Source organism: Schizosaccharomyces octosporus (assembly GCF_000150505.1).
Source record: "Schizosaccharomyces octosporus yFS286 unplaced genomic scaffold supercont6.1, whole genome shotgun sequence".
Classification (NCBI taxonomy): Eukaryota; Fungi; Ascomycota; class Schizosaccharomycetes; order Schizosaccharomycetales; family Schizosaccharomycetaceae; genus Schizosaccharomyces; species Schizosaccharomyces octosporus.
In genome coordinates this window covers 1310166-1330641 of record NW_013185619.1, presented here as the reverse complement: position 1 = coordinate 1330641, position 20476 = coordinate 1310166, and the positions used below count along the sequence as shown (strand labels likewise).

Sequence of the window (20476 nt, the reverse complement as noted above, 5' to 3'; positions counted from 1 at the left end):
TTCAGGAAACACATTCACAGTGTTTCCTCTCTAGAATACATAAAGTTTCTTTGCCATTGAGTTGCAAAATGCGTAAATGTAAAGTTTAAAACAAAATTATTTCATCAGTTTCTGTTTCAAAAGGAGCAAATTTGTTTAAAATGGCTTCTTGGCAGTTTAAAATTGATTGTTTTTGGCTAGAAATTTCAGAAAAGTTGAGTTCAAAATTAGACGCTGATTGGAACCACGTCGCTAACTCGTCAAATTCACTTTCTTCTTCATATTTTTGGCTTCTTGCTTGCAGTGACTTCAAGCCTTTCTCCTTTTTCTTGGGGGTGGATGTCGCAAGAGGTTGGAAAGTTTTACAAAAATCTGGTTCTAGCGGTATATCACGAAAGCATATTTCCTGATATAGCCTTGTCGGACTTTTACGTTCTGGGGTTTTAATAAACGATATTTCATCAGGAAGAATGTCTGGATAGCCTTTGTTTTTGGACGGTAATTCTATTTGATTTGTTTTATCTTGCAATGGTTGTCTTTTTTCCACTTTTGGGGGATTCCTAACTTGTTGCTTTCCATACTTATTATTAACTTTCACTCTTCTAAAAGCATCTAAAGAAACATAAAGCTGGTTGCTTCCATTCATCCAATCCATTTATTTTCGTCGTGTCTGGTAATGGAAAATATACGTATATCTTACTATTGAAAATCCTACTAATTCCCTTAAGGATTATCGAAACAGTACACTATCTGTTTAGTGAAAGGTGGTATAAATTATTAGTAAACAACGTTTAGTTTGTTAAAATGTGTACTTAATGGATAAGTTTAGACTTGCTTTTTCCAGCGTTACTTCTAAAACTATTTCTATTGCTTGCACTGAAAATCTGTGAACAAGGATCACAGAGATTATAGCGTTTGTAACTAAACTTCCGGATGAATCAATTTTTTCCTCGCGAGATTTTTCTTTCTCTAATTTCTTAGTTGTAGTATATCATTTGAATATTTAAAGAAAAAAAAAAAGTCGGCAGTAGCTTGTACATTAGTTCTGTGGTGTTCCTCATATTGAAATGGCCCAGACAACCTTAAGTCAACCACCAAGTTTTAGAAAAACAGGTTCGTAGCTAAAGCCCGTACGTTTTAGATAAAATGGATATTCGTCCTGCTCGCGTTGAAGATTTGGTGGGCATGCAGCATTGCAATCTTAATAATTTGCCCGAAAACTATCAATTGAAGTACTGTAAGGAACACTCACAATATTGGCGGTTTCTTGGAAATCTGCTAGCGCTGAACTTCAGTGATAGGTGTTAACATTCACACTAGATCTTTACCATGCCATATCCTGGCCTATGCTCTCTTATGTTGCAACGAATCCAAAAGGAAGAATTGTCGGATATGTGCTAGCTAAAATGGAGGAAGAACCTAAAGACGGAATTCCCCATGGACATGTCACTAGCTTATCCGTTATGCGCTCCTATAGACAATTGGGACTTGCAAAGCGACTGATGGTTCAGAGTCGTAAGTGGAATTTTCTCAGTATAAAGAAGTCGGAGCACCCTAAATCTGAGTATCTGATTTCTTTTGCATTATTTCATTATTTTGTACTTATTGCTTACTTCTTTTTAGAAAGAGCTATGGTTGAAGTATACGGTGCAAAGTATATGAGTCTTCATGTGAGAAAGAGCAATCGCGCCGCTCTTCACTTGTACCGTGATAGTTTGACGTTTGAGTAAGTTGAAAACTTTTAGAGGGAATCTTTTTATTTTAACAATTTCTTAGTGTTCAAGGAATCGAAAGTAAATATTATGCAGATGGAGAGGACGCGTATGCAATGCAGTAAGTATAATTGAAAAGTGTTTGGATGGATTGGATTGTCTTTCCAAGGCTGACTAATATTGCATCCTGAACTTAAGAAAGAGAAAATACTAATTCCTGTTTAGCAAAGACTTGGGCATTCCTCCTGCGGAAAATGACCAGAATATTGAGCTTTCTAATAAGCTCCAATCTTTAGCTGTCCACTAAAAAAAAAATAAATTATGTATAATCATGTTTCAGTAATTTCAATATTGTAAAGTGACCACGTCAGTAGTCATTCCTGCATTCATTTTCATTGTGTCTTCATCGCTCTTTTTTCTTACTTCTTTTTGTTATGTAGACAAGTTACTAATTTTATAACTCGGTATAGTTAGTTTATACGTATCTTTCGTCGTTCATAACAGAGAACCCAACCCGTCAGGCCTACCTAGCAACACTATACCCCCCAATATTTTATAATCCGCACTTTAGCTATTTCTATCCTCCCAAACATTCCTACTCATTATAGAAGATATTAAAAGTATGAGCTCTTTGACAAAATTATTCGTTGAAAAAGCGATTGCAAGTAATCCAGTTACTGTTTTCAGCAAATCTTATTGTCCGTACTGTTCAGCAGCAAAGAAGACATTGACTGACTATACCGCTCCTTTCAAATCTTATGAATTAGACCAATTGGGTAAGTTTTATTTAAATGGATAGCTCTTCAATGAGAACCTATAGAAATTCAATCAACATTTGCAAAACGGTAGATCGTATATTAACAAGGAATAGACTCTGGATCTGAAATACAAGGTATATAATCTAATGATTTTTTATTCTTGTTTAGTCTTACATTTATATTAGCATACCTTATGGAAAAAACGGGACAAGGAACTGTCCCTAGCATCTTTTTTAAAAACGAGTTTATTGGAGGTATGTTTTAAAGTGTTCCATACTTCAGTCATTTTTTTCCAAGTTATTAACCAAATACTAGGAAATTCGGATCTTACTAAACTTCGTAACAACGGGAAATTATCGACCATGCTTGCTAAATTACAGGGAACCTCAATCTAGCCTTGCAACAGCAATAATGACAGATAATCCCATGGGATTTGTGTGTATATTTAGAAGATTCATTTTATTATTATTTCAATCTAGAATCTCTATATGTTTAATGTCATGCATTCCCCTAGACTATGTAAACCCATATCGTTGTCGATATTCTTTACATCTCAGTAGTCAATTCAAATTCATACATACTATTACAATATATGTGCAAACATTTAGGTAGGAGGTTATTCAATAAGAGATGTAAATTCAAAACATATGTATGAGTTCCCGTAGAAAAATATCATATTAACATAGTAACACAAGAAATGAAAGCAATATAAGGATACATACGTGCGGCATCAGAAATTCCCACTTCAAGTACTTAAAGTCAACTTTGAAATATTAAATTTTCACAATGAGCGCAAATTCTGAAGAAGTACAAGATAGCTTTCATAGGGCGCTATTGAAAGCTGGTGCTGCATTTCAGAAATGTATTTTACCAGGAGATCAAGTTGTAACACAAATACCGAAAACTACTCATGTAGATGGCACAGAATTAATCTACAGTTTCAAAGGAGTGTTTAATATCTCGGTGAAAATCGTTTTCTGGAAAAATTGGTTTTACTTTTTGTGTAACAATACGACGTCAAATATAACGGCGACTAGGTCTTTTCAAAAAGAGCATATAAAAGGTGACTTGAATTTGAGCTCTTTAATAGATGAATTAATTCCATCAAGTCAAGATATTCAGACTCAAGGACAAAACGTCCCAGTATCTGAGATTCCAAAAAGCATACCACAATCAACTGTCCACCCTCGATTTGTGGATGTTCAGTCCAGCGAGGCACCCTTTGGTATGTCAGGTCCATTTGGAAATGTTCCTAGCCAGAGGCCTCTGTTTCCGTCAATTGGTGCCGATGACCTTTATCCAGCTGGCGTCGGTGCTCCCTCTTCTGGAAATAACGGGGGAATGTATCCTACGTTGAATCATCCTATATTCCATCCAGAAAGACGACCAAACGTAAATGATGAAGAAGAGCCTCCAATATTGCCTTATGTACCACCTGGTGCGCGATATGATCCTACATCTCCTAGTGACTTGAGAGGTATACAAGGCCCTTCCGGGGGTCAATTTCCTCAAAGGAGAACAAGGCCAGGCCAAGGTTTCAGATTTCCTGGTGAGCCTGATAACGATGACTTTATGCCTCCTGGTTCCAGTGATATGTTCATGTAGAAAAACATTCTACTTGATAGTTTAATCTGATCATCGGCAACTAAAAAATTGGCAATTGATGATTACTTTATTTCATTGGACATCTTTAAAGAACGAACATTTTATATGTAATGAAAAGTAATAGTTTTATGTCTTAGTTTTTTGACGAATATATATGACACCGTATCTTATTTAGTATTTATGTAATAAACCCAATATTGATTATTTACTCCTTTAATCTCCAACCAAAAGAAAAACTATAATTACAGTAGTGAGGGCAACGAAAGCAACAAATTAAGCTAAAATCTATTCCATCTCAACAGTGGCAGGGGGCTTACTGCTAATGTCATAGAGTACACGATTGACACCAGCAACCTCGTTGCAAATACGAGAGCTAACCAACTTCAAAAATTTCACACTGAATCCATCAAACCAGTCGGCAGTCATGAAATCGGAAGTAGTGATAGCACGTAAAGCAATAACTTGCTCATGAGTACGTTGGTCACCCATAACTCCCACAGCCTTAACGGGTAATAAAGCAGCGAAGGCTTGGGAAATTTTGTCGTAATAGCCATGATTGCGGATCTCAGTAATAAAAATATGGTCAGCTTTACGAGCAATTTCGAGTTGTGAGCGGTTGACTTCACCCAAAATTCTGATACCCAAACCAGGACCAGGGAAAGGATGGCGCCAAACAAGGGTGCGCTCAATTCCGAGAAGCTCACCAAGAGAACGGACCTCGTCCTTGAAAAGTTCACGCAAGGGCTCAATAAGCTTGAGCTTCATGTCTTCCAAAAGACCACCAACATTGTGGTGAGTTTTAATAGTTTGAGAGGGACCCTTGAACGAAATACTTTCAATTACATCAGGGTAGAGGGTACCTTGAAGAAGATATTCAACCTTACCGCTGGTAGTCTTCATAATTCGCTCGGCTTCACGTTCAAAAACATGGATAAAAGTGTTTCCAATAATTTTACGCTTTTTCTCTGGATCAGAAACACCGCTCAATTTTTGAAGGAATTCGTCAGAAGCATCGACAATTGTCAAACGAATGCCCAAGTGCTCTTTAAGGTTTTCACGAACAATTTCAGCTTCATTTAAACGCAACAAACCATTGTCAACCATGATAGCATGGAAACGGTCACCGATAGCTTCTTTTAAAACCTTGGCAGCGACAGTGGAATCAACACCACCAGATACAGCGCCAATTACATGATCCTCAGGACCGACCATTTTACGAATACGAAGGATCTCCTTGTCAACGAAATTTTCCATTGACCAAGTTGGCTTAGCTTCGCAAATTGCAAGAGCGAAGTTCTTAATCAATTGCAAACCTAAAGGAGTATGGGTTACTTCAGGGTGGAATTGGATTCCGAAAATAGCCTTCGAGCTATGAGCAATGACAGCATAGGGAGAATTCTTTGTTTGACCTATAGATTCAAAGCCTGTGGGTAAAGCATTCAACTTATCACCATGGGACATCCATACTTCAAACTCTTTGGGCATAGACTCGAAAAACTTTTGGAAAACCTCAGACTTGCTTTCACCAGTAATGTTGACCATAGCAGGTCCATATTCTCTTTCAATTCCAGCACTAACACCACGGCCATTCAACCAAGCAAGCTCTTGCATACCATAGCAAATACCGAGAATGGGAACTTCAAGTTCAAAAACGGCGGGGTCTACATGAGGAGCACCTTCATCGTAGACAGAGTAAGGGCCACCAGAGAAGATTACACCCTTTGGCTTAAAGGGGAGCTCAGCAATCTTCTGAGTGCAGGGCAACATCTCAGCGTAAACATGTAGTTCACGAAGACGTCGAGCAATCAAATGACTGTATTGAGATCTGAAATATGTTAATAACTGTAACAATAAGATATCACGAGTCAATCAGCTTTCTGCTCAATGTCATAATATATATCTCTTTTCAATACGGTATCAAGCAGGAACGGATTTGCTTTCTTACCCAAAATCAAGAATCAAAATGGTATCAAAGTGAGAAGAAACCTATGACTTTTGTTAGCATGAACTGGTCGCTTTTTTATTCTAACAAATTGATTTTTCACATACGGAAGTAGCAATATCTTCAGGAACTGTAGCAGAACTCATGGTGAAAGATTCTTTAAAAAAATGATCGAAAGAGTGTGTTTTCCGAAATAGAGTCCCTGAACTAGGTTCTGTTAATGTTCAAAAAAAATTGCCCAGAGCAAGTATAGGTAAGATGCCAAGTTTGTGCGAAAACTTCGCACTCTTGTTTATATTAACTAAGGAAAATTATTCACGCTAAAAAATTATTACAATTGAGAAACCATTATCCTTAAAGTCTTTAACGCGCTCAAACAAAAAGTAGTTGGTTTAATTCGCTTATATATTCTTTTCTTTTTGAGTTATGGTAAGCGCATTTTCATATGTAAATAAACAAGCAAAAAAAATTGTACGATTAAAATAAACGGTTTTCTTCCTGTCGTCCAATTTCTTAAATTTAAAAAAAATAATAATTGAAAGTTCGGCTTATTGTATTCCTAAGATTTAGTTCTTTGTGGATATAGCTTCAAAAGTATTTAGTAAGGCTGTATTTCGCTATGGATGCTACATGAAGTGGGTTTACTAATTGGACGACGATTTGTTGTTAAGACCCAAAAGCTTCCAAAACGACTTTATAAACTGTTCATTTTTTTACCTGTTTCTATACAAGTAAAAATAGCAACCTTAGTTTATGGTACACGGTACACTTGATACCAACAATATCGTTTATACTGAAAAATCTCTTATGGTAGTTGAGAATTCTTTCTTGTTACGATTCCCATCATTCATTTTTTTAGCCTTTTATGAGTCTTTTTTAATCTATATATCAATTTTTTCAACAATTTCAGTAGGAATTCATAAATCCAACAAAGTCTGCTTCTTGTTCCTTTTTACTAAGTAAGTATAAATTAGTTTTATGGATAATTGTTCCAACAAGGCCTCGTGGCCCAATGGTCAAGGCGCCTGACTACGGATCAGGAGATTCCAGGTTCGACTCCTGGCGGGGTCAAATTTCTTTTTATTGCTTGTAAATTCATACAACCATGCACCGTTGGAAATAACAAAAGGTATTCTTCAATTCCTTGTTTTGATTATTTATCCTGAGACAATTTTATAATATGTAATCAACCTCTATGCCGACATGGATAATTATTGCTAAAATGTTGTTCCAAGGGTCATGAAATGAAAACCTGTTAGTGAAGCTGTATATGAAATTTGCTAAAACTTTTTCTATACAAACCTTTCCTTACGTCAGAGCTTTCCAAAGTCGTAAGCCAAAAGAAAAGTTTCTTTGTTCTCTACATTATGATATGCCGACCAAAATTTAAGAAGAGACTCTGTCACGAGCTCATTGATGAAGAATTCATACTTGGGCCTAAAGGCTAGGCTTTCTCAAGCCTGGATCACACCTTGGACACTATGCTGTCTATACATATTTTTACAATTCCTTATTTTCAACAAAAGTCTACAGTCAAAGATAGAGGATGCTTCAAAATCAGAGGCCACAGCTAAAAATTATTCTTGTAACTTGATGCAAGAAAAGGTCAATTCCATTCTCAATTCTCCTAGCATGATTGCGAGCGTCGTTGTTAAACTCACAGAAAAAAGCATTAATTCAACGGTGAGGTTGCTTTTATCTGGTTTGGTTGATACAATTGAAGCTGCTGAAAAGACCATTGTTTTTTTTATTGAATTCACTTACGGAACTTATTTATGTTTATTGCAATTAGCTTTGAATGGAGCTCTAGATGCTATGATAGACGTGGGTGAAGATATAGAGCATGCTGTGAATAGCACTCTTAAAACAATTTCTGAAGGGATAGAAGATTCTATTAGTGGCTTTAACAGTGAAATACAGAAAGCTGAATCATCTTTTAAAAAAGTCGCTTCTTGGCTTGGCGAGGATGTAAATTTACCTAATATCTCAATTCCCCAAATTGAATCCTTAAAACATTTGAGTCTGCCCTCTTATTACGATACCAAACTTGAAAAACTTCGCAACTCTATAAATTTTGATCATGCTATAAATGTCACGGAAAATGCAATAAGTGAGCCCTTAAAACTCGCTAGGTTTTCTATTATAAAAGAATTGGGTAATTTTACATTCGACAGTTCGTCAATATCTCAGCCCAAACAGATTCAATATACTGTCTGTTCAGGAAATGATACAGACTCATCAAGCTCGATTTATACAGTGCTGACTACTCTAAAATATGTAGTTCTTATAAGCTTAGTGATTTCTATCATTGGTTTAATAGTGGTGAACGCTTTTTACGAAGCCTGGAAGTGGTATAGGTTGAAACGGAGAGCTTCACATGTTGACGAATATATAGAAAAGAACATGTTCGAAGATACCCGTGATCTGGTAACCTACTTAGAATCTCCTTTGCTTTGGAATTTAAAACAAGGTATATCTTTTTTGCCTGTCCCTGCCCATTTAAGGTTTCGTCTTCGATGGTTTATTTCATACATTTTCTATCCCCCTGCTACCATTTTACTTTTCGTGGGAATTGCTTCTCTCTGTTCTTGCTTATGTCAATTGCTAGCATTACGGAAATTAAGCAATTTTGAAGCATCTCACAGCTCATTCTCTAATATTTCCTATCATGACTTGCAGCGTACTTTACAAGGCATATCATATGAGTGGTCCAACAGCACAAATCAAGCTATATTGGCGAACGAAAATCGAATTAATGACGGTATGTTAGGATCTATATCGAATACTGCTCTCTCTTTAAACAATACTTTAAATGTATTCATGAATGAAGTCAACTCTACCATATCCTCCGTCTTCGAAGACACGATATTAAACAAAGCTGTTCAAAACGTTATGAATTGCTTGCTTTATCATAAAATTGAAAATTTTGAGAAAGGTTCGTCCCATACGATTTTACTTTTACTGACACATATTTAGCTTTAACTTGGATCCATAACAAGTCACATGTTGACTTTCCACTGCTTCATAGCGACGTACTGAGTGAACCATTCAATAATCAAACTTTGAAAGAAGCACTTGCATCAAATTCTACATTTTCGCAAACGACTTCGAATGGTCTTACTAAAATTCTTAACAGCCTTGAAAGTACAGTAATATCTGAAACTAAACAGTCATTATTGTTTATTTTTCTATGGTTAGCTGTATGTGCCTTCGGCTTACTTGCTCTACTAGCTGATACAGCAAAACTTATGGTTTTAAGAGTATATGATTTTGCAATCTCTAATATTTTTAAAAAGAAAGCTGTTATAACTTCCCCTTTCAACCCGCTAGAATTTCCGGTCGCTGAAGACCGCACCCCTCCTCCTGTACCGACAAGAACCTCTGCTATCTACGACTTTCAAAATACGGCTTACAATACTAACTATTATAACGACTACAGCAAGAAAACTCCATTATCGCCAGCAGATTTGGCGATGGATATACCTATATCTCCAGCATTCAATTCTGATATTTATTTTAATACTCCATGCATAGAAGATGATGAAAAACATCACTAACTAATAGACTAAATTTTGAAAAACTTTTTTAAAACTAATGACCAAAATTCGTTTTATTTAGTAGGAGCGCCACCACGTCCTCCAACACTGGCAAGCTTTTCCATAGTTAAAGTGTTTAATTCTACCTTTGGTAACTCCTTCTGAGCTTTATGAGTAGGTCTCGTTAAGAATCCGATGGAAACAAGGTATGATAAGTAAAGTCCCATTTCTCGTTCAAGTACAGCTGCTCCAGCCGACACATCATCTCTCGTCCATTCAGTATCACGCTTTAGAATCTCACGAGCATTAGCGTCATCCAAGTCAGGTGCCTTTGTGTTGGCTGGGAGATTATCAAGAACAAAATGCAGCAAAGGATACAGTGCACTGTCATGAGATTCATGAACAACATACTTTTCAAGAGCAATTCGCCAATTTACATATTCTGATTCTTTCGTACCAAAACCGAACACGCCTAAAGTTGCCAAAAACTGATTGAATCGAAGACGAGGATGACTAGTAACGTGGGCAACAGTAACACCTTCACTTGGATGGAATGCAGAAGCTGTTGTTACACGTGCAACGTGATCTGTAGGAACCATATTTACTGTATTGTTGATGTTAGGATAGAGTCCTAATTCGATGCTACCCTTCATCATTCGAACCAAAAAGTCATCAGTATTAATGGCTCCAGTCTTTGAATCACCCAAAATATAACCTGGACGAACTATAACTCCTCTTAAGCCACGCAGTCCGGCTTGTTTAACCAAATATTCGGCAACCCATTTACTTTGACCGTAGCCTGTTTGTAACCCGTCAGCGGAACCAGAAAGGGAATCCGACTCGGGGATACCATTACCACCCTTCGATGTAATCTCATTGGATAGATTGACATAATATTCAGTATCAATAGTAGACGTTGAGGATACAAAACTCAAGGACTTTGGCTTACCAGATGCACATAGCTTTAGAGCAGTGATTGTACCCATAACATTAGGACCCTTAAGCTTGGAATAAGGGTAGACCCAATGTACTAAAGCACCATTATGTATAACAACATCTACTACCTCACATAAGTTGTTCCATTGTTCGCCAAGTCCCCAGTTCTCCGAGGCAAGGTCTCCATTAACAACAGAAATTGACGTACTCCACTTTTCGTCCCAGACACCATAAGCAATACTACTATCCCTGAGACGTTGCAAGCCGTGCTCTGGAGAAGATGCACGAATCAAAGCGATAACCTTAATATTCGAGTTACGTGTCATCAAATCACGAAGAATAAACACACCCAAGTATCCATTGGCACCAGTCAATAATACTGTCTTGGGATCATCAACCTTTAAGCCAGAGAATGTAGGATATGATTGTGAAAGTGCATTCGTAAGTTGGACTGCATCCTTGCCATAAGCAACTTCCTTATCTTCAGCTTCTTCCTTTGGCACGTTATAGAAATCAACCATTTCTCCTGATTTGAGTTTACCAACTTCTCTAGCTAATCCTTCAATTGTAGGTTCACGGAAGATCAAACCCAAAGGAACATTTACGGCATATCTCTTCCTTAACTCGAAAATAAGACGGGTTGCCAAAATTGAATGCCCTCCAACGTCAAAAAAGTTTGCTTTTTTGCTTAAACCAACAGCATGAGGAACAATACTCTGCCAGATATCCTTCATTTCTTGCTCAACGGTGGTGAGAGCTTCTGCGGTCGCATTCTTGGTACGAGTAAAAGAAGCCGCTGCTAATTGAGATGTATCAGGGAAAGGCAAAGCAGGCTTGTCAATTTTACCATTGGGGTTTAAGGGCATACGATTTAATGGAACGATTACTGTAGGAACAGCATAGCTAGGAAGCTTGGTTTTCATGTAGTCTCGAATGTTCTTAATAACCTTTCTATACTTACGAAGACCTTGGACCACTAAATCGTCAGTATCGGTACCACTAGCGTAATCATCTTTGCCAATGTCTTGAGGGACAATATAAGAAACCAAGGTGGGCTCTTCATCTTTGTTACGGCGAATAAGTGTAATATTCTCACGCACATTAGGATGGCGAGAAAGATGGGTATTGATTTCACCTAGTTCAATTCTGAAACCACGAATCTTGACTTGGTCATCAGCGCGGCCGCTGCATTCAACGTCACCAGAAGGAAGGTAGCGTCCCAAATCACCAGAACGATACATACGGTCTCTAATACCAAACCAATATTTCTTCCAAGTAGCGTCTTCAGGAGTGCGATCAACGAATTTAGAAGGGTCAGCGAACCAACTCTGCAAAAACTTCTTGGATGTCATTTCTTCATTACCAAGATATCCCTCTGCTAAACCGCCAGCACGTAAATAAATTTCGCCTACTTCTCCAATACCGCAAACTTTGCTATTATCATGGCGGTTGATAACAAGTAACTGTACGTTCTTCATACCTTTACCAGCAGGTATGACTTCTTTCTGAGTTTCTAAAAAAGTGGAATCCTTTGATCTAGCAGGGACCACAAAATATGAGACGGAACGCTGCGTCTCAGTTGTACCATACATGTTGACAACATTGACATTAATAGCAAGCACTTGTAAACGAAGACAATCACGCTTAGTAAGAATATCACCCACAAAAAATGCATGATGGAGGGATGGTATCTGTTCTTCAGCTTGAGCAGAAAGTAACTGACCCATTGCAGGAGTCAAATGAGTAACGGTCACTCTGTATTTATTTGCCCAGTGAGCGAGCTGTCCGGGAGTACCAATGTCTTCAGCTGTTGGTACAATGAGAGATGCACCAAGGAACAAAGGTGTAAAGATATCTCTTTGGATAGGATCGTGGGCAATACCGCTCAACATCGTAAATCTGTCATTCTCCGAAAGATTAAACTCATGTGACATCCAATCGAAGTAATAAGCTAAACTAAAATGACGTCCTTTAACACCCTTAGGTACACCTTCACTACCACTAGTAAAACTAAGTGTAGGTGTGCTATCAGGTCCAACAATAACCCCTGTTTGTTGATTCTTCAAGTGGGCGACATTCGACAAAATGTCAGTGTTGCTACCTTTGGGGCATCCACCGGATAAAGTGCCGTTCTTTGACAACTTTAGAGAGGGTACAAATGTTTTGAGTTCCAAATTCTTCTCTACATAGTCAAGAACAGTAGGAGAAACAACACCGGCATCGGCCAAAAAGACTAAACCTCTTGGTTTGGCAACACCCAAATAAACAGTCTGTCTAGCTGGGGGATAAGCGGGGTCAATAACGGAAAAAGTAGCGCCTGATTTCAAAACACCCATGACAGCTACCACTAAATCGACGCCACGATGGGCATAAACCATAACGACATCACCTCTCTCTATACCACTTTGAACAAGATGGTGAGCGAGTATATTTGAAGATTCGTCGATTTGGCGATATGTGTAAGAAGTAGTCGGGGCATTTTCGGTCACCGAAGGCGTTACAACAATGCACTCCCGCTCTGGAAATTTAGCAGCGTTATTAGCAAAAATATCCTGGATAGCGCCACGGAAACCAGACCAATCAAGATCTATTGTAGGATCTGGTAGAACACGATTTTGAGAATCTGTCATTAAATCTAAGGAACCGATGGGAGCATTGATGTCTTGTGAGGTAGATCTAACAAGTTGGAAAAGCTGATCAGCAAGGATATCTATTCTATATTGGGAGAAAAGAAGTTGATTGTAAATAACCTTGAGTTGTAGATCAGGAAAGGCGAAAGAACGCAAAGAAGAAACTTCTTCCGCTGGTTTCTTGAGAGAAATTAGCACGGTCAGATCGACATCTAAGCTAGTTGAGGAGAGAAAGCCTTCAGATGGCGCATCTGGAGCGTTATAGAAACGTATATGTGCAAGACTCTTGCGAGTTTCATCCTGTTTTGATAGTTTACTATTGAGGTGATTTATCAAATCGGTAAAATCCACGGCATCAGCAGAACATGTGTCTTCAAGTTCTGCAACTTTTTTTAAGAGTTCGAAGAAGGATTCTTTTTGTTGAATAAAGGTTCGTAAAACAAAAGGAATTGCATTCTCTGAACTAGTTCCAATGCTAATGTCCTCATCACCAGTCAGGCGACTTACAAGGACAATAAACAGCGTCAGCAAAACATTGAAAGGAGTAGCGTTAATTCCCTTTGTTTGGGCGGTAGCATAGATGTTAATCAATGCAGTCTTGGTCTCATCGTTGAGACTCTTTTCGGAAACAGCTTCCACTAATCTAGAAGGAACGGGACGACTGTAATCCGTAGGGAGATGAGAGATAGTTTGACTTTTTAGTCTTTCCGACCAGCGCTCAAGGCGCTGTGCATATTCTTCCGTCGTTGGAGCCTTTTGGCCCATATTTTTATTTATGCTGTGGTGTGTAGTGGGAAATTAAGATCGGATTGAGAATTCGTGGATCACACAGTTTAGCAACAGATTAAGAGAAGATAAGACGAAGAATCCTCTCAATCAACTATACCCTTAGTATTTGAATTACTAGGAATACGGTACAAAATTTTTTCTCAATGAGCTTCATTGAATGAACCTGTCCATTCTACGGGTATACAGGTCTTGCTTAGTAAAACATTACGGTGTTACTCTGAATTTAAGATGAAAATAAAATAGAACTTTCAAAATAATATTAATATTACAAATGATTGTAACCTATATCTTTACTTTCGACATCAGTATTAAATTAAAATTAGAAGAAAATGATTATGCAAATATACAAATAAATGTAGTTGCTTCAAACTGTTTACAAAAATTTCATAAAACTGAATTAGAGACAATGCAAACGTAACTTACTTGTTACGAGGTGAAGTAACAGGATATGTGACTGTTTTTTGGGGTACCCGAAAGGAAAGACTAGGTGGGTCGGGAAGCAATTGGCAAAAACCAGAAAACCCATAAAGCTTTTGGATCAAAAATGGCTCGTAGACCCGCACGTTGCTACCGTTACATAAAGAACAAGCCTTACCCCAAGTCTCGTTACAACCGTGCTGTTCCTGACCCCAAGATCAGAATCTTTGACTTGGGTCGTAAACGTGCCACTGTTGACGAGTTTCCTTTGTGCGTTCACTTGGTCTCCAATGAATTGGAACAAATTACTTCTGAAGCTCTCGAAGCTGCTCGTATTAGCTCCAACAAGTACTTGGTGAAGATTGCTGGTAAGGATGCTTTCCACCTCCGTGTCCGTGCTCATCCCTACCACGTTGTCCGTATCAACAAGATGCTTTCTTGTGCCGGTGCCGATAGATTGCAACAAGGTATGCGTCACGCTTTCGGTAAGCCCAACGGTTTGGTTGCCCGTGTCAAGATTGGCCAAGTCTTGATGTCTATCCGTACCAAGGACTCCAACCGTGCTACTGCTATTGAAGCCCTCCGTCGTTGCCAATATAAGTTCCCTGGTCAACAAAGAATTATTGTTTCCAAGAAGTGGGGTTTCTCTCAATACAACCGTGATGAATTCATTGAGAAGCGTAGCCGCGGTGAAGTCATCCCTGATGGCTGCTATGCCAAGTTCTTGAACAAGCGTGGTAGCCTTAACGAAAAGTTTGAGGTTTTCCCCGATGCTTCCTTCAACCTTGCTTAAGAACTAGGAAAAAAGGAAATAAAATTTTTTGTTTTATGGATGCTACATACAATATGATGAAAAATTAATTGAAATGAACAAACGAATCATTGATATTTGAGGCTGTAATTGTAGGGAAGTTTTGACCCCATATAGAAGGCATCGTAAGTTGTTGTTACTTTTTAAGAATGACAGAAGTGTGAGTCACTCACTACTAGTATTGTAAGTATTGTACCAAACTAAAAATACCGCAAACTCATTTCCCTTCTTCAGGTCGATAGGAATAGTTAAATGAAAGTGGAGCTGCAAGTTCGTTTATGTTTACGCAGTTCGTTGTTTATATCTTGCTTCTTTCTGTTATTTATCAAAGTACTAAAATTGTTCCTGTCCTAAAGTTCAAATCAAATAAGTGACTAGTATCTTTTTATCAAAGAAGCTTTGTACAAAATCGAGCATGAACAGAAATATTCCCTAGATTAATGGAACTAGTAGCAATTTTTTAGAAAGATCATGTAATAGAACTTTTTATCTTTTCGTTTCCAGTCCCTTTCTTTTTCTTTTATTTTTCTTTTATTTTTATTTTTTTTTTACTATTACAAGGTACCCACTGACATACCATGGTTTGATCTTGTATCTGTTACTTCAAATTAAGGCTAGCGGTAACAGTGGAGAAAGGTTTCTCTTGTCAGGATGTAAACAATCACAGTCTGTTAATTCGTTGTTTTTAGGCTAGGCGGATTATATACAATTGCAATTATTGGTTCTAAAATACAAACTACTGGTGCGAAAAGGAGTTTATGTGTTTATCAAACTACTGAAATTTGTTATAGATATCGAACCTAGATAGTCGAGTAGATGGGAAAGGATGGGTAACAGAAGCTTTAACGTATCAAGATGACAACGTTTGATCTATTCACAATTAGTGCTCGTAAAAAGCTTTTCGACGTCTTTCAAAGTCAATTTTGTAGAAAAAGCAAATGGAAAATTAATTCAACAATTGTCTTCTTTATTTACTTCTCATTACTTAAATATTACAAATGGTTACGAAACAAAATATTTGCTTCTCGCCTCTTTCTTTACCTGACGTACTATATGCTTGCTTAATCTTATCAGCGTGATAGTCCTAGTCATCACTTATCAGCATTGAGTTGGGTAGTTATATCGTAGCATGTGAGTATAAAGTGGTGCCTAAACCTCTTCTGTGGTTGTATATATATATATATATATATATAAGAATTGCTGTCGCCAATTCATTGTAGAAGGAATTGTGATTGTATAAAGAGGTGATTAATTCAAATTAAAGTTGTTGTTCTTTTGGTTCTTTTTGTGTGATTTTTTTTTTTTTTTTTGTTTGATAGATAAATTAAGAAAAACGGAAAGTACAAAAGAATATTTACTAATACTTTCCTATATTTTGAACAAGGTTTTCGCATTCTCTATAACTCCTTCCAAGATCACTTTCTATAACTAGAAGGGTCTTTTCATATTCATATCGAAGAGTCTTGACAAATTCGTCTCCTATCATTTTTCTAAAATATTATTAATTACTCTTTGAATAAACATACACGCGTCATAAAACGAAAAGAGATCTCGTTGCTTTCCAAGGTTTGTTTATCTGTTATATAATTCAATTTGTCTTTGCCGGCTTCTTTAATTGATAAATCATACTCTCATAACCATTGTCCTCTCTTCATTTTACTTTATTTTATTTCCAATTTTTTAATATTGATTATCAAAAATGTCAGGTTCTGTCAACGAAAATCAAATCGAAAAATACCCTTCTAACACAATAACTCCCGAGGATACAAAAGATGAAAAAAAGCTCCCTTTAGATTCACCAACGACAGCTCCACAGGGTGAACTCTATGAATTGGAGCCAAAAAAGGAGGGGTTTTTCGAAAGCATCATCAACGATTTCAAGCCTGCAACAACTACCAGAGGTGACGGTGCGGCCTTAAAAAGAAGTCTCAAAGGAAGACATATGCAAATGATTGCCATTGGTGGTGCTATCGGTACAGGTCTTTTCGTCGGTTCGGGTAGCTCCCTTGCGAATGGTGGTCCTGCTTCTGTCATTATAGATTATACCTTAATTGGTATCATGATGTATTTTACGGTCTACGCTCTAGGCGAATTGGCTGTCGCTTATCCGCTGGCCGGTGGTTTCTACACATACTGCATGCGTTTTATTGACCCGGGTTGGGGCTTCGCTTGCGGTTGGAATTACTTTCTTAATTATTTCGTTACGTTTCCTTTAGAATTAACCACCTGTGCTATCACTTTTAAATATTGGACAGAGATAAATAGTGCTGTTTGGATTTCCATTTTTCTTTTTTTAATTATCTTCATCAATCTCTTTGGAGTTAAAGGTTATGGTGAAGTCGAGTTCATCCTGTCGACAATAAAGGTGATTGCTACTACCGGGTTTATTATTTTGGCAATCATTATCAATTGTGGTGGTGTTCCTACCGATCACAGAGGTTACATTGGTGGTAAAATTATTTCGCATCAACCTTTTCGACACGGTTTCAAAGGCTTTTGCTCTGTCTTCACAACAGCAGCCTTTTCCTTTAGTGGTACCGAAGCTGTTGGTCTAGCGGCTGCTGAGGCCGAGAACCCAAGAAAATCTTTGCCCCATGCCACACGTCAAGTTTTCTGGCGTATCGCAATCTTCTATGTTGTTGGCTTGCTTATGATAAGTTTACTAGTTAGCCCTGATGACAGCGATCTGATGAATAACAGCAGTAATACCAGTGTGTCCCCATTCGTGCTTGCTATAAGAGAAGCTGGGATTAAAGGACTTCCTTCTGTATTTAATGCCGTTATTATTATTTCCGTTATTTCTGTCGCCAATTCATGTACTTATATTGCAAGCCGTACCTTGCACGCCCTTGCCCTCAACAAGAATGCACCTTCTTTCTTAACTTATACTGATCGATTGGGTCGTCCATTAATGGCCATGATTTTGGTTCTTGCATTTGGATTCATCGCTTATATCAATGAAGCCAAAAACAAAAGTACAACAGTATTCAACTGGTTGCTTGCTGTATCCGGTCTTTCAAGCTTCTTTTCTTGGGGTAGTATTAACTTATGCCATATTATCTTTAGACTCGCCATGAAAAAGCAAGGTCGTTCTTTGGATACTCTTGGTTTTGTGTCCCCTATGGGTATTTGGGGATCATGTATTGGTTTAGGCTTTAATATTTTATGTTTAATTGCTCAATTTTATGTATCGCTCTTCCCTGTTGGCGGTAAACCTAATGCAGCAGGTTTCTTCCAAGGTTATTTGGCAGCTATTGTGGTTGTTGTCTTCTTTATCGGTTACAAGATTTATGACAGAACGTATATTCGATCTTTAGCTGACATTGATTTGGATACTGGTTTGCATACTTTTGAGGATCTTTCCGATAACAATAACGAAAAACCTAGAAATGCTAAAGGACGTATAAAACAAGTTCTGAAGAATGTTTGTTAACTTCCATGACTGATTTTTTTTAAGCAAGTGCTAATCTAATACCTTTTTTCGCATACATTCATATCTGATAATGAGTGACAAACTCGCAAATAATAAATGTCCTTTGATTATGAGCAAAAATGATGGCAAATAGTTTTTTAGAAATAGTAACGGACAAAATAAGGTAAACTGTTAATGACTACAATATACGCTTCATGTTTTCAATGTATTCATTCTCAATTGACTGTTTTGAAAGAACTACTTGATATGTTAATAATACTTAGTAAACCTTCTCATACAAAAGAGATAAGACATGAAGCGGAATAAACTTAGTGAGGGTTAATAAGCCAGGAATTACAGATACCTTCATTACACCCTTACGACTTTAAAATCCAACGAAGGCCGTGTGGTTTAGATGGTTATAATTTCTGCTTAACATTTGATGTTCGCAGACGGTCCCAAGTTCGAGTCTTGGCACGGTCATAGCCTTCAATTTTTTTCAAATTTTTCATTTCTTCGAGTTTCTTTTTCTTTCGGTGAATTCTATAGTTGGATCATTGCAGATCTTTTATATAAAAATAATACACACTTGATTTTCGCTGCCTTGTTTGCGGTTGCTGAACGGCATGGTCTGCATCTGTCACCCATCACACCATGATTTACTTTGCAACTGACGAAGGAAATATCGCTATGGATGCAGACACTAACTGTAGAATTAAAAAACAATATAAACAAGGAAACACAAGGAAGAAGAAATATTGAAAAAGGGAAAAGGAAAAACAGAAATTACTCTCCCTCCGGGATTCGAACCCGGGCTGCCAGCGTGACAGGCTGGTGTACTACCCCTATACTAAGGAAGATCCATATTAGCTTTCCACGCTAAAAGCTTCATAACATCAGATTACTATTTCAAAAAGTAGAGGTACTTATGGTACTACATGGTATTGTGCTTCTGTTTTAAGTATCTTAAATAACTAATAATCAGTCTTTAAAACCAATGAAAAACTTTCAAACTTCTAATAAATTTGTTTATAAAAATCGACGTCTAAACTCCATTTAAAAAAAAAAAAAAAAAGATAGGAAATGCTTTTCAGTAACAGAATATACCGTCCTTAATAATGTCCCCAGTTCAGTCAAGTCCAGTGCAGCGCAAGTACACTCTCTATTTTTAGTCGCCTGGAATCAGCGAATTGAACTGCCAAACCAGCAATTTAAATCACAACTGGATTATTCATGATCTACTTGATTCAATCAAGATTTGCTTAAAATGGTTGAGTTATAAAAGCATACCGAATCTTCATGTTTTACCACGCAATGTGAACCGCCGTGGTGCATTATTACTGTACAATTTTTTGTACTATGATGTTTGGTTGTATATTTTGATACTATATCTTTGTTGCATAATATATTATATTCTTAAATTTGTTTAATACGTTAGATACCGCTGAGTATACCTTTTGAGGCACAAAACATGATTTTGCTAAATCTTGTAAGAACATTGTTTTTTGTTTTTTTTTTGTTTTTTTTTGTTTTTTTTTGTTTTGTGCTCCATTTTCAGTTCTCACATAGACTAAAGTTTTTTCACATGTCCGTTAGTTGTGTTTTTGATATGATAGACGCCCAGAACTATCAAGTATGCACATTTGGAAACATCAAGTTGACATGAAGAATACTAGATCTCAATGGCTGAAAATTAGCATTAACGGTGCAAGCCATCTATGGTAACAACTAATAGCTGTTTGTGACTTTCTTTAAGTTTTTTTATTATTTATTTCAGTGTTTATTCTGATGTCTTCCAGTTCTTGTCTATGATTTTTTATCTTATTTAGCCGATGTATGTGATCATGTGCGATATGTAGTAAGTATATGGTTCAAAGATTTCGGAAATAATAAAATATCAAATTGAAACAGCATACACATCTACATAATCTAAGTTATCATGACTTCCG

The 20476-nt window shown here is 37.2% G+C and overlaps 9 protein-coding genes and 3 non-coding genes across 12 annotated transcripts; 8 read left to right on the top strand and 4 right to left on the bottom strand.

Moving 5' to 3' along the window:
- Positions 1–30: 30 nt before the first annotated feature.
- SOCG_03144 (meiotic cohesin complex associated protein Moa1) lies at positions 31–648 on the bottom strand. The gene has a single exon (XM_013161632.1). It carries the CDS (start codon positions 632–634, stop codon positions 86–88), a length of 549 nt encoding a protein of 182 aa, XP_013017086.1. The 5' UTR covers positions 635–648; the 3' UTR covers positions 31–85.
- A 383-nt stretch (positions 649–1031) lies between these two features.
- Positions 1032–2034, top strand: SOCG_03143 (NatA N-acetyltransferase complex catalytic subunit Ard1). Its single transcript, XM_013161631.1, has 5 exons — positions 1032–1216; positions 1300–1494; positions 1603–1705; positions 1756–1812; positions 1917–2034. The coding sequence occupies exons 1-5, from the start codon at positions 1126–1128 to the stop codon at positions 1996–1998; spliced, it is 528 nt and encodes a 175-aa protein (XP_013017085.1). The 5' UTR covers positions 1032–1125; the 3' UTR covers positions 1999–2034.
- Positions 2035–2113: 79 nt separating this feature from the next.
- SOCG_03142 (glutaredoxin Grx2) lies at positions 2114–3037 on the top strand. Its single transcript, XM_013161630.1, has 4 exons — positions 2114–2467; positions 2563–2583; positions 2635–2703; positions 2765–3037. The coding sequence occupies exons 1-4, from the start codon at positions 2314–2316 to the stop codon at positions 2842–2844; spliced, it is 324 nt and encodes a 107-aa protein (XP_013017084.1). The 5' UTR covers positions 2114–2313; the 3' UTR covers positions 2845–3037.
- A 104-nt stretch (positions 3038–3141) lies between these two features.
- SOCG_03141 (PI31 proteasome regulator) lies at positions 3142–4258 on the top strand. The gene has a single exon (XM_013161629.1). The coding sequence runs from the start codon at positions 3236–3238 to the stop codon at positions 4052–4054; it is 819 nt and encodes a 272-aa protein (XP_013017083.1). The 5' UTR covers positions 3142–3235; the 3' UTR covers positions 4055–4258.
- On the bottom strand, positions 4190–6280 carry SOCG_03140 (GMP synthase). Its single transcript, XM_013161628.1, has 3 exons — positions 6104–6280; positions 6000–6040; positions 4190–5879 (listed from the first exon to the last, which is right to left on the bottom strand). The coding sequence occupies exons 1-3, from the start codon at positions 6140–6142 to the stop codon at positions 4340–4342; spliced, it is 1620 nt and encodes a 539-aa protein (XP_013017082.1). The 5' UTR covers positions 6143–6280; the 3' UTR covers positions 4190–4339.
- A 714-nt stretch (positions 6281–6994) lies between these two features.
- Positions 6995–7067, top strand: SOCG_16151. The gene has a single exon. It is a non-coding gene; the product is annotated as a tRNA-Arg (tRNA).
- SOCG_03139 (conjugation protein) lies at positions 7047–10416 on the top strand. The gene is made up of 2 exons (XM_013161627.1): positions 7047–8931; positions 8973–10416. The coding sequence occupies exons 1-2, from the start codon at positions 7413–7415 to the stop codon at positions 9551–9553; spliced, it is 2100 nt and encodes a 699-aa protein (XP_013017081.1). The 5' UTR covers positions 7047–7412; the 3' UTR covers positions 9554–10416.
- Positions 9439–14097, bottom strand: SOCG_03138 (aminoadipate-semialdehyde dehydrogenase). The gene has a single exon (XM_013161626.1). It carries the CDS (start codon positions 13861–13863, stop codon positions 9607–9609), a length of 4257 nt encoding a protein of 1418 aa, XP_013017080.1. The 5' UTR covers positions 13864–14097; the 3' UTR covers positions 9439–9606.
- Positions 14098–14376: 279 nt separating this feature from the next.
- Positions 14377–15199, top strand: SOCG_03137 (60S ribosomal protein L10). Its single transcript, XM_013161625.1, has one exon. The coding sequence runs from the start codon at positions 14432–14434 to the stop codon at positions 15095–15097; it is 666 nt and encodes a 221-aa protein (XP_013017079.1). The 5' UTR covers positions 14377–14431; the 3' UTR covers positions 15098–15199.
- A 997-nt stretch (positions 15200–16196) lies between these two features.
- Positions 16197–18662, top strand: SOCG_03136 (uncharacterized protein). The gene has a single exon (XM_013161624.1). The coding sequence runs from the start codon at positions 16815–16817 to the stop codon at positions 18546–18548; it is 1734 nt and encodes a 577-aa protein (XP_013017078.1). The 5' UTR covers positions 16197–16814; the 3' UTR covers positions 18549–18662.
- A 265-nt stretch (positions 18663–18927) lies between these two features.
- On the top strand, positions 18928–19010 carry SOCG_16150. Its single transcript has one exon. It is a non-coding gene; the product is annotated as a tRNA-Val (tRNA).
- Positions 19011–19316: 306 nt separating this feature from the next.
- Positions 19317–19387, bottom strand: SOCG_16149. The gene has a single exon. It is a non-coding gene; the product is annotated as a tRNA-Asp (tRNA).
- Positions 19388–20476: the final 1089 nt, after the last annotated feature.